This window comes from Ovis aries, chromosome 19, assembly GCF_016772045.2.
Source record: "Ovis aries strain OAR_USU_Benz2616 breed Rambouillet chromosome 19, ARS-UI_Ramb_v3.0, whole genome shotgun sequence".
NCBI lineage: Eukaryota > Metazoa > Chordata > Mammalia > Artiodactyla > Bovidae > Ovis > Ovis aries.
The window spans coordinates 7,174,555-7,189,533 of NC_056072.1; the positions used below are offsets into that span (position 1 = coordinate 7,174,555).

The 14,979-nt window shown below is 47.9% G+C and overlaps 1 protein-coding gene across 3 annotated transcripts in view; it reads left to right on the forward strand.

Moving 5' to 3' along the window:
* The window catches only part of CNOT10 (CCR4-NOT transcription complex subunit 10), a 57,013-nt gene extending 47,043 nt beyond the window's left edge, over positions 1 to 9,970 (forward strand). For 2 of the 3 annotated variants that reach the window (XM_027957948.2, XM_060402728.1), the window contains exons 14-19: positions 1,922 to 2,035; positions 5,703 to 5,833; positions 6,749 to 6,784; positions 6,979 to 7,106; positions 8,531 to 8,606; positions 9,508 to 9,970. In XM_027957948.2, coding sequence (XP_027813749.1) covers positions 1,922 to 2,035; positions 5,703 to 5,833; positions 6,749 to 6,784; positions 6,979 to 7,106; positions 8,531 to 8,606; positions 9,508 to 9,659 — 637 coding nt within the window. In that variant the 3' untranslated portion in view covers positions 9,660 to 9,970. The remainder of the gene's footprint in view (positions 1 to 1,921; positions 2,036 to 5,702; positions 5,834 to 6,748; positions 6,785 to 6,978; positions 7,107 to 8,530; positions 8,607 to 9,507) is intronic. The other variant, XM_060402729.1, reaches the window with a different exon arrangement.
* Positions 9,971 to 14,979: the final 5,009 nt, after the last annotated feature.

Here is a 14,979-nt window from a genome sequence, read left to right on the forward strand (position 1 = left end):
GAAATAAAACTGTAAATAAACCAAAAGAGGAAATTAAGTCACCCGGATCTCACCACACACAGCTCACCATTGAAGTGCTCCTGAAAATGTGAGATAACCAGCCAGTGCCCCTCCCTCCTTTGGGCCCTGGAGTCTTTGGGTGTTGCTGCCGCGGGATGGCCTTGTTAGTAAAGACAGCTGTTGGAGACATGAGGATGACCGTAGGCTTGTCGGAAAATCCCTTTGTTAATGACACTGCTTGCTGCTCTTAAGTGACTCTCCTCTATGAGCGGGGTTCAGATTTTAAATTAGGTGCTCAGGAACAAAATTGACCTTGGAACGTTTCAAGTAAATTCTGTTTTCTTCCTGTTTAGAAAGGCAGACTATGGGACTTCCCTGCCAGTCCAGTCGTTGCGGCTCCATGCTCCCAATGCAGGGACCGCAGGTTCTAGCCCTGGTCGGGGAACCAAGATCCCTTGTGCCACACGACACAGCCAAAAAGTAAAAAGAACAGTAATAAATGATAAAAAGATAGGTTGCATGTGCGTGCATAGTTATGTATGCACTAGAAAAATCATAATGTAATCCATTCTTCACAGTTTATTTTTAGGGCAGTCTCGTGAACTGACCAAGAAGCAGTGTGATAGTGTGGGAAGAACCGTGAGTGGGGAGTCCACGGTGTTGACTGTTAGTCCCGACCCTGGTCGTATACTCCGAGCTAGAGAATATATTTAGTCACTTTGCTTCTGAGTTTCATAAAGCAAGGACCCACCCTAGGCAGTCTTCTAGCCCTTATCCTCACGGCCTCAGGCCACAGATCTCAGTTGCCTTGTGCCCGCCTACTCTTCTGCGTTGTTAGGGTTGAGGGGCTACTTTTCCTTTGCTGGACAGATTCCTAAGGTCCCAGCAGCCGGGAGTGAGGCAGTGAGGAGGGCACAGGCTGCTTCTGAATTTGCCCGCCTGTGGTTTTCACCAGAGGGGCATTTCTAGGCGGAGAGTTTCAGCGTATTAGAAAACTGTGTTGCTAGGATGGTCACATTCTTCCCAGACTGAAGTTACAACCCGAGTGCACTTCATGATATACATATGTATTGTAATTTGTAAACATAACTCAGAACCCTGCATCTGATGTCAGGCCATTTGTGGCTGGCCATTCAGACCTCATTTCTATTTGACAAGGGTTTATTTTAAGATTGCTTTGTGGAGCGGTTGTTTACCATTCAAATGATCTATTAGTGCCAAGTCTTTAGCTAGACTCGTTTTAAATGAGCTGCCCGTTAAGTAGAAAACCAAACAGAAGTTCACGTTTCCAGCCCAACCTAGCAAAATCAGTGAAACTTACATTTTTTATCTTCACATTTATTCATCCTGGGTTTTTTTTTTTTTTTAGCCTTGAATATTCATTTAGGATAATAGTACCTATGTGAATGAAATTCTTTTAGTTACTGTTGATACTGTGGCTTAGCAAAAGCTATAGACTTCTTAATACTTTCAGAGAAGAACGCTTTACAGTAAGCTGAAAAATGGATTTTTTTTTACATCTGAAAAAATGGATTTTTCGGTAAGTTAATTGTGTTTCTTAGCAGAGTCGAAAATGTGCTTCTATAGCTTTATTTCTAGGATATTAAAAGAAATGTTTTATGGGAGTAAGTTTCCACTAGGCAGTTAATGACTTTCTTTTTTTACAGGCTAAGCATGTATTGTTGACTCCAGAGGGTTGTTTTGTGGGGGGTGGGATGGAAGCTAAAGGTGATTTAGGTAAACAGCTAAACTGAGCCTCAGGTGGCGGTTTGTACACCCGTCAGCACTGTGGCTTCCCCGCTGCTTGCCTGGCGTCCAGATCGCCACAGCTGGCAGTCTGGGCCGTCCTTTCCTGTGTAGCCAGCGCCACCCTGGCCGCCCTGGGCCTCAGGCCTCCTCAGCCCTCGCCTTTGTGTTCCAGATGCTCCATACTGGCCTGCAGCGCCTACGTGGCTCTGGCTTTGGGTGATAACCTTATGGCTCTGAATCACGCAGACAAACTTCTTCAGCAGCCCAAGCTGTCAGGATCTCTGAAGTAAGTGTGACTCACCCTGTGTGTTTATTTTGTTTGGAGGGTTTCCGTGAGTCTGCGGTGCATATTGCCTCTCTGACTTCCCCAGTGGAATGTAAATTATCTTAGGGAAAGCAGAAAAGTTTCCTAATTTGCTGATTTTTTTGTGTTTGGCAGTGAAACTTCTTTTCACTTGTCGCGCTTCGAGGGTTATTGGAAACGGCATTGGCCATGCCGTGCATGAGGGAGCAGAGACTCTGGACTCTGGCTTCTGGGTCTGAGGGGGCACATTATCACATACTAGCTCCCAAAACAAGCTGAGTCCTCAGTGAAAAGACCCACGTGAAAAGGAGTTTGGTCAGCAGGATAAATCTGCTTTGAATTTAAAATATTTTCCCAAACGACTGCACCATTTCCAGAGAACATGAGTCTTATTTAAACTCTTCAGATGCCTCTTCAATATCAATGTCATTGTCACTCTAAAATTTTCTAAAGCACATCATCATCTCTTTCATGAACGTTGAGTAACATGCAGCGTTCTTTGAATCTTTGTATGATGCTGATGCTGGAAATTTTATCCGAGACCATGGGTACTCTGTATAACCTCAGGACAGTTGTTTTTACATTCTTCCTTTATGTACATAGTTACAATTTCCAAAATACGTTCCTTTCCCTTTCAGTGGCCTTTGTTTGTAACATGCAACACCTAGAACTGTGAGGTCATAACCCTGAGGAACAGTTCTGTAAATGTTTATTTTTGCCTTTTATAAAAGTACTACTTTATACAAGCATCTAAAGTTAACATTGATTGGGACTTCCCTGGCGGTCCAGTGGTTAACACCCCATGCTTCCACGACAGCGGGGGACGGATTTGATCCCTGGTCGGGGAACTAAGATTCCACGGGCTGCACGGCGAGGCACCCCCCACCAAAAAAAAAGAGCATCCAGGAACAGAGAGACTTTGTCACAATTCAAGTATGAGAGCTCCTGCTCTCCTGTGAGAAAATCTCCTCTACACTCCAGGCCTGGAGGGCCTTGAGATCAAGGCGGTCGGGTTGCCTCTAAGGCGCCTTCCTGTTGCCCAGCGCTGAGAAGTACGAGCCAGGAACCTTGGCCTGTGCCTGCCAGACGCCCGCTGCTCACACCGTGCTGTGCATGGCGAATGGTGGAACAGAGTTTTGTGTGTGTTTCTTTTTAACAAAATGAAATACAGATCCTTGCTGCTTTTTTTTAAATTCTCTGACTGACATGGTCATCACTGTTGTCAAATAATCCTAATTAGATTCTTTCCTTTGCATTTGTGGCAGGGTTTTCAACTGCCTTTATCAGCTTCTTCCCTCTGAACATCAAAGCAACAACATTCTTAGGCTTTGTGATTTCTTGAGAGATTGGCCAAGCCATGTCTGATCATTTCATCTGTAATTCTCTTTAACCATTCTACCCTCATCTCTGGTTTCTGATCACTAGCCAGAACCCCCATCTCTGCAAAGAGGATAAGCCTTTCTGCCTTAGACAGCCCAGGTACCAGAGCGGCTTTACCTTCGTGTACCTCCTCCAAAGGTCTGGGCTTTGAGTGTCATGAAGGCCTTTAATTGTTTCTTTCTTTTTAAAGTAAATTCACAGAAGTTGAAGTGGTTTGAAGTGATTCTCTGAATTTGTACGTTTATGGGTAGGAGGAGGGTTTTTTTTTATTTTTTTTTGGCCTTGCCAGGGCATGTAGGTTCTCAGTTCCCTGACCGGGAATCGAATCTGTACCTCCTGCTTGGAAGCATGGAGTCCTAACCACTGGACCACCAGGAAAGTCTAATGTGTCTGTGTTTTATAATGATTTTTGGCTTATGGATTCTGGTTTAATGCAACTTTTAAAATATCTTATTTCAAACTATGTTTAAACTTACTGATTTTTTAGGTTGTCATTTCTGTGAGGGTATCTGGTGGGGAAGCCAAATGGAAGAGCATTACATATAAAGTAGATTAGTAAGAACCTAATTTGTAGCACAGGGAACTCGATGCTCTGTGCTAACCTACCTGACTCTAACAAATAGTGGATATATGTATAACCGATGTACTTTGCAGTGCAGCAGAAACTAACACAACATTGGAAATCAACTATACTCCACTAAAAATTAATTTTAAAAAGTGGGGGCATTACAGCTCCTGGTAGTTAGAAGAAAAAAATTGCTTAATAAAGAGATAGGTCTTAGGGAAAAAAGAGAGAGAGAGAGGAGATGGCTCTTGGGAATTCCCGGATGGTCCAGTGGTTAGGACTCCATGCTTTCACTGCTGAGGGCCTGGATTTGATCCCCAGTCAGGGAATGGAATCCCACAGGCCATGCAGCAGAGCCAAAAAAAGAAAAGAAAGAGAACTGCTCTTGAGTGTGCACAAATCCCAGAAGATGGTCAAATTGGAAAGAGTCTTAAGGTTTGAGAACTCGAGGTCCATGTGGACAGACTCAGTTGTGACAGGCTGGCTCAAGGAGTTGGGAGCTGAACTGGCCTTTCAGAGGAGTTCAGTTTTGGCGCGGCTTTGCATCCCAGGAAGCAAGGCTGCAGGCAGCACAGTGGGGTGTCCGCCCAGGACAGTGATGGGAACAGAGCAACCTTTGGGGAAGTGAGACGTTGGATATAGGAAAGCAGAACCCAACTGTGGAGAGCTTTAAATCTACAAAAGTTTAGATTAGTTTTGTTCTCAAGCGGAAAGAGTCATTAGGATTTTGAGGAAAGGAGTATTATGTCTAAAGCTATTTTAATTTTGAGAAATCAGATGATCTTAGGGAAAATGGCTCAAAGGAAGACTCTGGAAGAACCAGGCTATTGTAAACCTGGAGGAAACACATCTGCCTGGCAGCAGCTGCGCCCAGGAGAGAGGATGTGAAGGGGAGGACACTTGTGCAATGCAAGTGAAGCTGATCCGGGGGCTTCCCTCACGGTCGGCCTGCCGATGGGGGGACACCGGTTCTATCCCTGGTCGGGAAGGATCCCGCGTGCCGCGGGGCAGCTCAGCCTGAAGCCTGTGCCCTACAAACCCTGAAGCCTGCGGCACCTCGAACCTGTGCTCTGCAACGAGAAGAGCCACCACGGGGAGAAGCCATGCCCCACAGCCTGAGAGCAGCCCCCGCTCGCCACAGCCAGAGAGAGCCAGCATGCAGCGGTGCAGACAGCCCCAGTGCAGCCGAGGTCACAATTGTGAAGAAACGGAGCTGGTCTGACCCAAATCGAACCTGCTGCCCCGGGGCCTTCTGGCTGAGGCGGCAGCACAGCCTGGAGAACCCTAACTCTGATCCTCCACCCCCAGGGCACACGTCCTAGGATCTGCCACTTCCTTTGGAACTTCGTCGCTTCCCGATGGTATTTTCTGTATAAATAGAACAGCAAACATTTGTCAACTGTATTTTAAATTTTTATTGAAATACAGTTGATTTACTGCCCACTTCTATTTATTTTTTTTACTGCCCACTCTTATTTTTATTTTTTTACTGCCCACTTAAACTGCTGTCTTGATGTGTGTCGTTTTTTCCTTCTTAGCTAACATGAAAATTATTGTATATCTTAAGATATTTTTAAAGAGAAAAATTTAAGTGATTCTTAACATATGTGAAATTTTTATGTATACACCAGATTTTATTATACATTGGGTATTTTTGTGATGACCTGCGTTTCAATTTGGAACCCATTTTTTTTTTCATTTCAGGTTCCTGGGTCATTTATATGCTGCAGAAGCCCTCATCTCTCTGGACAGAATCTCTGATGCTATTACTCACTTGAACCCGGAGAATGTCACTGATGTCTCCTTAGGGATCTCTTCAAACGAGCAGGACCAAGGTTAAGGAAGACATGTTTGATCAGAACTCTTCACCATTTCCACTGCCTTTCCGTTGTAACTCAGGACATATAGAAATTTAAGGGCACAGTTGTGAACGGAAGGGAGTTATAGGTCGGCAGTCTATAGTTTCGGCCATACTTACTATGTGCTAATTGCTAAATTCTCACTTTTGAAACACTGATGGGTGTTAAAGCGATTCATTTTGGGGGGGTTCTTTTATTTGTTTGGTTGTTTGGAGCCTTAGTTGCAGCATACAAACTCGGTTGCAGCATGTAGGATCTAGTTCCCTGACTGGGGATTGAACCTGGACCCCCTTCTTTGGAGCACGGAGTCTTAACCACTGGACCACTAAGAAGTCCAGAACTATTTGTTTTGATTCTTACACTGTGTTTTTTTCTCTGTGGAGGGATTCCACAATCCCAGGGAGAGTAAAAACACATTCAAAAGCCAGTTTTAAATCATGGCTAAAGTTTTGAGGGAGCAAGACTAGAATTCCCTTTATTCGAGGTTATTTCTCAGACTTGGGGGTGGTGGTGGGTGGGAGGTGGCATTCTCTGTCTTTTATTAGAACCTGTGTGCTTAGGCGCTCGGTCATGTCTGACTCTCTGCGACCCCATGGACTGTAGCCCTCCAGGCACCTCTGACCGTGGGGATTCTCCAGGGAAGAATATTGGAGTGGGCGGCCATGCCCTCCTCCGGGACATCTTCCTAAGCCAGGGATCGAACCCAGGTCTCCCACACTGCAGGCAGATTCTTTACCATCTGAGCCACCAGTGCTGTTAGAACCTCCACTACATAAAAAAGGAAATACTGTGACAAATTGCCTTAATAGATTTCCATTTCATAAAGAAAACTGTTTGGAAAATACACTCTTTTTGTCTGGCCTGCTCATATTTATGTTCGTGTCTTTGTAGGATCAGACAAAGGTGAAAATGAAGCAATGGAATCCTGTAAGTAAGACATTTTGTAAAGACTTCAGTAGCCCAGACTGCTTCCCAAAGACTCGCCCTCGAGCCTCCATGGCCTTCCTCTGCCGCCCGAGGAGGACAGCCAGGCTCAAGTTCTGGGCAGCTTTGCGGGCGGTGGACGGGTTGCCTCTGTGCCCCGGCCTGGCCTCCTCACGCGGGTGTGCTCTTCTCCCCAGCTGGGAAGCGGGCCCCTCAGTGCTACCCCAGTTCCGTCAACTCGGCCCGGACCGTGATGCTCTTCAACCTGGGCAGCGCCTACTGCCTGAGGAGCGAGTATGACAAAGCCCGCAAGTGTCTCCACCAGGTGAGGCTGGGCCAGGGCTGGGCGCCTCGTGGAGCAGCCGGCAGGGGGCTTGGAATTGCTGGGCTCTGTCATCATGTATGCATTCTGACTTCGGGTCAGTTTGTTAAACATTGGAATATGACTCTTCCAGACATACTCTTTTAAAAAAATATTTACTTGGCTGTGCCGGGTCTTAGTTGCAGCTTGTGGGATCTAGTTCCCTGAGCAGGGATAGAACTCAGGCCGCCCGCACCGGGAGCATGGAGCCTTAGCCACTGGACCGCCAAGGAAGTTCCAGACGTATTCTTGCAAGGTACACGACTGACTGTTGTTGCAAATGAACCTAGGCACCTAATGGAGAGTTTTCCTGAAGATTTTAATCATCAGTATTTCAAAAGATTGTTGACCACATCTGTATCAGTGCTCAGTCAAATCAATAATGGTGTTCTGTATAGTTGAACCCAAGGCAGCTGTAAACCTTGCATACTAAAACAGTAACATATCTGAGACGTATTTTAAGTGAAAAGAACAAATAAATGCCCAACACTTGTTATGTAATCCTGTGTGTGCATAAAGGATCTCTGGATGAGCACACCAGAAACTGCTAACATTGGCTCCCGGGGGTGACAGGAGAGGTGCAGTGTAGCTGGAGCACTGAGATGGGAAACTGTTCCCTGGATACCTGTCTGCTGTTAAGTTTTGAATTGCGTGACTCTCTGTCCACTCAAAAAGTTAAATTACAAATACACCTTTTTAGAAAGAAGTGTTCACAGAGTCAGTACCCAAGAAATTCTGCACACAATAAATGTTCCTGGCGCCGTGTAAGTGAACTAGACCTCTGAAGTCTCCCACCCAGAGGGGCCGCATCAGCCGGTCTTGGGAACTTTTGATCGGGGCTCTTTAGGTCCCCTGCCCGTCCTTGGACCAGTCACAGGCAGGGACCCAGAGGGGTTCCGCAGAACTCGAAAGGGCTCATCCGCAGATGCATGTTAATTCAGTACTTTCCTGGCGGTCCAGTGGTTAGGTCCACGCTTCCACGGCAGGGGGCATGGGTTCAATATCTGGTTGGGGAGCTAAGATCCTACAAGGCGCAGGGCATGGCCAAAACAAAACAAAAAACAAGCATAGGCAAGAGCTAGAAGAATCCCAAGCAGGAGAAGACCAAGAGAGAAGGAGCGCTCTCCTGTTAAGAACTCATTATGGACTAAGCAAGGGAAGATAAATATGTACTGAAAATCACATGTCTAGTTTAATTGGGAGGGATGAAGACAGACAGCTGAGGGCCATCCGAGCAGAACTGTAGTGTCCCGGTGAGCTCGAGTAAGTTTGCTGACTTGACATTGGTAGGTTGACATTCTTTTTCTTTTTTTGGCATTACTCGGAGTTTGTATCAAGCTACATGGGTCTCTTTTGTTTCTCATGGGTCTCTTTTGTTTTGAGTGAAGGCGGCCTCAATGATCCATCCCAAAGAGGTGCCCCCTGAAGCCATCCTGCTGGCCGTCTACCTTGAGCTACAGAACGGTGAGTGGTTCTTCTCTTGACTGTAGCCCTGCAAAGAGCCAGAGATTTTTGGCGTCTGCTTTTTCTCTTAGAAACGGAAGAGATATTGACCATCACATTCTTCTAAACAAGGGAGTTTCTGATATCTTGCAAATTCTTACTTCCTGCAGGTTAAGTGTATATCCTTTTATCTGTGAAAATGCAGAATAGCATGACTTCTGACAATTATAATTCATCTCTACTAATTAACCTTTCTCTTAGGCATCCAAATGACTCTTAATTGAGAACCTGAGACAGAATACAGTGGCTTTGGGTTGTACACCTTAGTGTTTTAAACACAGATGTCGTTAATAAGCTTTGCCGTAAGCCAGTTCCTGCTGAGGATTTTTTATTCAAGCCTAAATCCAGGTCATGCCTCTGGGGCCGTATATGACCTAGAAGAAAGGCTGTGGGCCCTACATGAGAGATGATGTGAAGTAGAAAAGGAGAGCTGAATGGGAGAGGTGAGGGAGCGCAGCAGCATTAAGAGTTGTTCGTCATACCCCCTTGCTGATCGTGGAAATCCTTACAAGCCTCTCCTCTTTTTATTGCTGAAGAAGGCGCCCAGCAGGCCTTGTCCTCCTGAAAGGCGTGGCCCGGTTCGTGCGCAGTCTAGAGCCCTTATAAGTTCTCAAACTGGGCTCCACCTTAAAATCAATACAGAGCTTCCAACAATCCTGTCCCCTAGCTCACACGCTGAGTTTCTTACATCAGAATTTCCCAGGATGGTGCAGGGGGCATTACGTGAGTCTAGTGTATAGCAGCGGTTGCAGACCACTGCTCTTCTCCATCATCTTTGCCTCCCTTTTGAGACTTGATGGGCTTGCTTTGTTAGGTGGTGCTATTGTTATATGCTTTTTTGTAATGGGAAGTGTTTTTATAGGTAATACCCAGCTGGCCTTACAGATCATCAAAAGGAATCAGCTGCTCCCTGCAGTGAAAACACTCTCTGAAATGAGAAAGAAGCCAGTGTTCCAGCCTGTCCATCCAATCCAGCCCATCCAAATGCCAGCGTTCACTGTGCAGAGAAAGTGATAGTTTGTGTGTGGAAAACTGTCACCTGAGACCCAGGGGAATATTTACCAGCCTTTTTAGTTGTATCACAGCAAAATGAATAAAAGACAGATGCTGAAGGGTGCTAGTTTTGAAGACACAATTTTGAAACGATTTTAACCCCTGATTTTTTTTTAATTTTATTTTTATTTTTTTTTTGGCTGGAAGCTTAATACAGTTAAGGATTCACAAACTCGTTTTCATCTGTTTTCCATATAATCTTTGCTAGATTATTCATTTTAAGCCATTATGTGATATATCTGTCAAAGACAATTAAAACAGTCTTATCAGAACAGTCTTGTTAAATACATTTTGTCTTTTTTGCAATGGTTACGGTATGTTGGCATTCAAGATTTCATGTTAAAGTTTCACCAATGGATACCGCATGGTGAGCAGATGAGTAGCCAGTCCAGAAGTTGCGCAGGGCAGAAGGCAGGGGAGGCTGACGCATCATAACCTAGTTGTGACTAAAGGGGCCAGAAAATGCATAGTAAGGCCTATAGGGCTAGTCAGGTTGGGTTAAGAAGCGACGACTGATAGGAATTAATTATGGCTTAAAAATTACAGATGACGACAAACAGCACTCAGGGCACTGGCCACGTTCACCCTCCTGTACCGTTGGGGAGAAGCACCAGGTAGGGAGTCTGTCAGCAGGGAGTTCAAGGCTCATCGCTATTCCCATTGCAGGCGCAAACGGGAACTTAAAAGCTGCTTTCTCATAAGAGACAGGTACGTGTTGCGGGATTGACCCGGCCAGAATGTGTCAGTAGGGCCGATACGTTAACCTTAAGAGCAGGAACAACAAAACACGCTGCGGACTGACTCTGGAGAGCCTGGGCGGCCCCCGGTCAGTATCAGGCTTGGACTCACGAAAGCTGGCCGTTCAGGATCGTCCCTGCCGCCAGCGTCTCTCCAGTTCCCGACCTGGAAGACCAGGTTCCCACTAGCCGAGTCTGCACGGCTCCTCGGTTTTCACAGATGGAGAGGGGAGTGTTTAGAGAAGCACGTGGTTCATCAGAAACTGCATCTGAATTATTCTGTTGCTGAAACCAGACAGTTTAGTTGGGGATCTACAGGAGCTGAGTGAGATGTGACCACACACTACCCACGAGTGACTCAGAGAAGGGGGCACGGTTTTCCTTCCATTTGAACGTGGGAAGGGTGTGCACGGGGCTCGCCTGCTCTTTGCCATGTGGCAGTTGCTTTCCCTGATGGCTCCACAGTAAAGTCCGTCTGCCCGTGCAGGAGACGCAGGTTTGATCCCTGGGTCAGGAAGATTCCCTGGAGGAGGAAATGGCAACCCATTCCCAGTATGCTTGCCTGGAGAATCCCATGGACAGAGGAGCCTGGCAGGGCTACAGCCCATAGGGCCGCAAAAGAGTCAGACACGACTTAGAGATTAAACAACAAGTTGTTTTATATACACAGTACATTCCTTCCTGGAGGACACAGAAAACAGAGGTGGCCTAGCTCCCTCAGGCCTCTCGAAGCCTTTCCCAAATGAGATGGGAGTCGCAGGCTGCACTGGTGTCGGTCGAAGTCTGCAGGAGCTGCTTCCCCAAGCCCCAGGTCTGCAGCGGCTCTGTGGGGCCCGCGTGTGTGCCGCAGGATGGTGGCAGCTTTGCCTGTTGCCGTCCAGTCACTCAGTCATTTCCAGCTCTTTGTGACCCGTGGACTGCAGCACACCAGGCTTCCCTGTCCTTCACTCACTCCAAGTTTGCTCAGACTCATGTCCATTGAGTCACTGAAGCCACATCTTCTGTCACCCCTCCTCCTGCCCTCTATCTTTCCCAGCATCAGCGTCTTTTGCAGTGAGTCAGCTTTTCGCATCAGGTGGCCAAAGGATTAGAGCTTAGCCAGGGCCTTTTCCATACAAAGCCCACACGCTTCATAAATTGCAAGCCCACCAGGTCTTGGGTGGCATATGGGTGGTAGAAGGCCTGTAGTTGAGCTCGAAGGCAATACATCTTTGGAGACATCTCAAGAAACTGAAACTTTCCGCACTTGCTGATTAGTTAGAGGGAAAGCAGGAATAGCTAAGAGGCAGATGAGGCCCTATGTTGCTGTTAAATAAGAATACCCTTGGCTGTGAGTAGCACAAAGTGGATCCGTGACTTAAACGCAGATAGTTTCTATCCCACTTGAGAAGGGGATCCATAGGCAGCTGGTGACCTTGGCTTTCGTGCTCAGCGATGCTATCAGGGACTCAGCTCTGCTTTCCCACAACATCCTCCTCAGCATCTGGACTTGTGTCCCCCTGGGCACAGGATGTTCCAGCATCACATCTGCACTGAAGCAGGAAGACACAGCAAGACTTCCCTGGTGGCCCAGTGGCGAAGAGTTCTCTTGCCAATGTAGGGGACACAGGTTGGATCCTTGGTCCAGGAAGATTCCATGCGCCACGGGGCAACGAAGCCCACGCTCCGCAGCAAGAAAAACCACCCCAAGGAGAGCCCTGAGTTCCACAGCGAAGAGTAGCCCCCACTCACCGCAACTAGAGAAAGCCCTCTCAAAGCAGCGAAGACCCAGCGCAGCCAAAAATAAAATTTGAAAAGAAGGTAAAGGCACACTGTCGTGATCAGAAACCATCAGGAACAAAGTTTCCCCAGAAACCCTCAGCAGACCTCAGCCTCCATCTCCTCTGTAATTCAAATCATGTATCCGCTGGTGAAGGGTTTTCCCAGCTGGAGCACTCTAGATCTGATGCATTTTTGTCAAATTCTGACCCCAGCAGTCCAGCTCTCCCCTCCACAGCCACCCTCAGCAGATCTGGGCGCAGTAAATGTAGGCTCTTTATCTCTATGACTTTGTCTTTCTGAGTCCATCAGCCAGGAAGGCTTCTCCCACTCATTTTTTCCAGCACAGTCTGTGAATGGTCACCATCTCTGCTATGGAGGAGCTTCCCTGGTAGCTCAGTTGGTAAAGAATCCGCCTGCAGAAAACCACAAAATTTTGTAAAGCAATTATACTTCAATAAAAAAAGAATCCTCCTGCAATGCAGCAGACCCCGGTTCGATTCCTGGGTTGGGAAGATCCCCTGGAGAAGGGAAAGGCTACCTGCTCCAGTATCCTTGGCCTTCCCTGGTGGCTCAGCTGGTAAAGAAGCTCCATATTCTGGCCTGGAGAATTCCATATAGTCCACGGGGTCACAGAGTCAGACATGACTGAGCAGCTTTCACTTACCGCTAATGGAGGTAACCCTAACAGTGCTGAGAGGTTTTAGATGCATGTCCTGGAAGTTTCTCCTCGCTGTCCCAATTTCTCCACCCCACCGCCCCCGCCCCGACCATTTGTGTCTCGGTCATACCTTTCTTCTACGGTAGATGATGTTCTGCAGTTTAACAGGTGTGGGGGCTCTCAAAGGGTGGTGTCATAGCTGATGGGGTTGTGAATTCTGAGACAGGCCTCCTTGGCTTTTGTTCAAGCCCCACCACCTGTTCAGCAGCCCAGTGGGCCAGAATTCACGGCATGGGTCCCTTCACAGATTGTGCAGGGGCAGAGCGGCCCCCAGCAGAGCCAATGCCTTCAAGGGTCGCTCCTGCCCGACTCGTACCCCTGCCCCCTTCTCAGAATAGCACTCTTGGTTTTCCCACCATGCAGAACCCCTCATGGGCCAGTCTGCTGAGAGCTCTGCCCCTTACTCAACCCAAGTGCCTTGATCTCTTGAGGTTTTTGACCCTCTGCACAATGAAGCTAACTACTCAGGGCCTCCTGTGAAAATTAAAATGAGATGCCCGAATGCAAAGACGCACTACAGGTGAGTGCATTTACCTCCCTGTTGCCCAGAGGACCTGCTCAGCCCAGTCCTCCTCGATGACTTGGAAGCCACCTGGAGGAAGGGGACCCTGGAGCCAGACTACTGGACGGGCTCCACATCTCAGCTCTCTCACCGGGACGGACTTGATCCGCAACACGGTATTTTGCCTCTTTATGCCTCAGTTTCTCTTTTCATCTGTGAAGTGAGGATAGTAACAGTACCTCTCTCACAGGCTTGGAATGAGGTTTAAAGCCCTGGCCATTGTTGTTGCTGGATAGGAGCTCCAGACGTTCAAAAGGACACTCTTAATTTTTTACTGTGTAATATATGAAGGATAATCAAAGCAGAGAGTGCTGAGCCACTGGAACTGGGAAGTTGGGTGGTAGAGAGCGAGGGGACCCTTCCAGGTAAATGACTGCCTCCTGCGCTCTGGCTGTGTCCAGTGTCTGGGCCATGAGGGGTGTTCAGTATATACTGGCATCATCCCATGTTCTCATCCTGTTCTTAACCTGCCTCACCCAGGCCCTCCTCCTCTGACAGGAGGCCCCTTCCCCACCCTTTCCTCCTCTCATCTGCCCCTGCAGCACAGCTCCGACTCCCCCCCAGAGGTCTCTGCACACCAGCCACTCCCCTCTCCCCACTGAACTCTTAGACCCAGCGTGTTACATCCAGACTGGAATCTGCTGTCCCCCAGAGCGGTCACCATTTCCCGTCCCCAGGACTTGGTTCCTGTTCCAGTGTGTACACACTCTGGCCCTTTCACTCGGCCCCTTGGTCCCTAAGTCCCAAGGAGATACCTGCTCTGTCCCAAGCCTTCATTCATTCCACACAGGCCACCCAGAGGTACTTATGGCATGGTGAGCTTTTCAGGGGAGCCCCATGGTAACCTGGTGGATTTTTCAGGCTGAGTCTGCTTCTGTTCTTCATCATCTTTTCTTCCCCTTCCTGGATCCTGAATACTTTGAAAACAGGGCTGAACCGTATACAGTGTGCGGATCGTTCTGTATAATAAAGTCTGCAGCACAGATTCGGGGTGCCTTCCTTTCTAGGTCAGGCAGTGTCACAGGAACTGCTTCTCTCAAGGTGGGGATGGCTGACTAACATAATCCCAGGGTTCGCGGGGGGCCTCAGCATCCTTGACCCTCTGAGCCTCATCAAGCCAGTTAAATAGTGACCCAGCATGGGTGGGTTACTGGTCAAACTCAGCCGGCCCAGCCTAAAGGAACCAAACCTATACCTTCACAGAGCAGTTTGCACACTAGGCTCGGCTTCCTCCCTGGGAAGAACCGGGCCGACGTGCCGGCTCCTGGGTGGGAGTGGGAGTGCCCCGGGAGGAGGCAGCGCAGTTCATTAGCCCCCTCATTTGGGGCAAAGGGGATCCGTGTGGTGACAAACAATTGTCCAGGAGGATTTAGGCGGATTTGGCCAAGTGTCCCTGTGGGCCCCAAGCCTCCTCCTAATCCAGTCCACATTTCTGGCTACTTAGGATCACATTAAATGTCAAAGCCGGCGTTTAGGGAAATATCTACATTTCGGATGCATCGC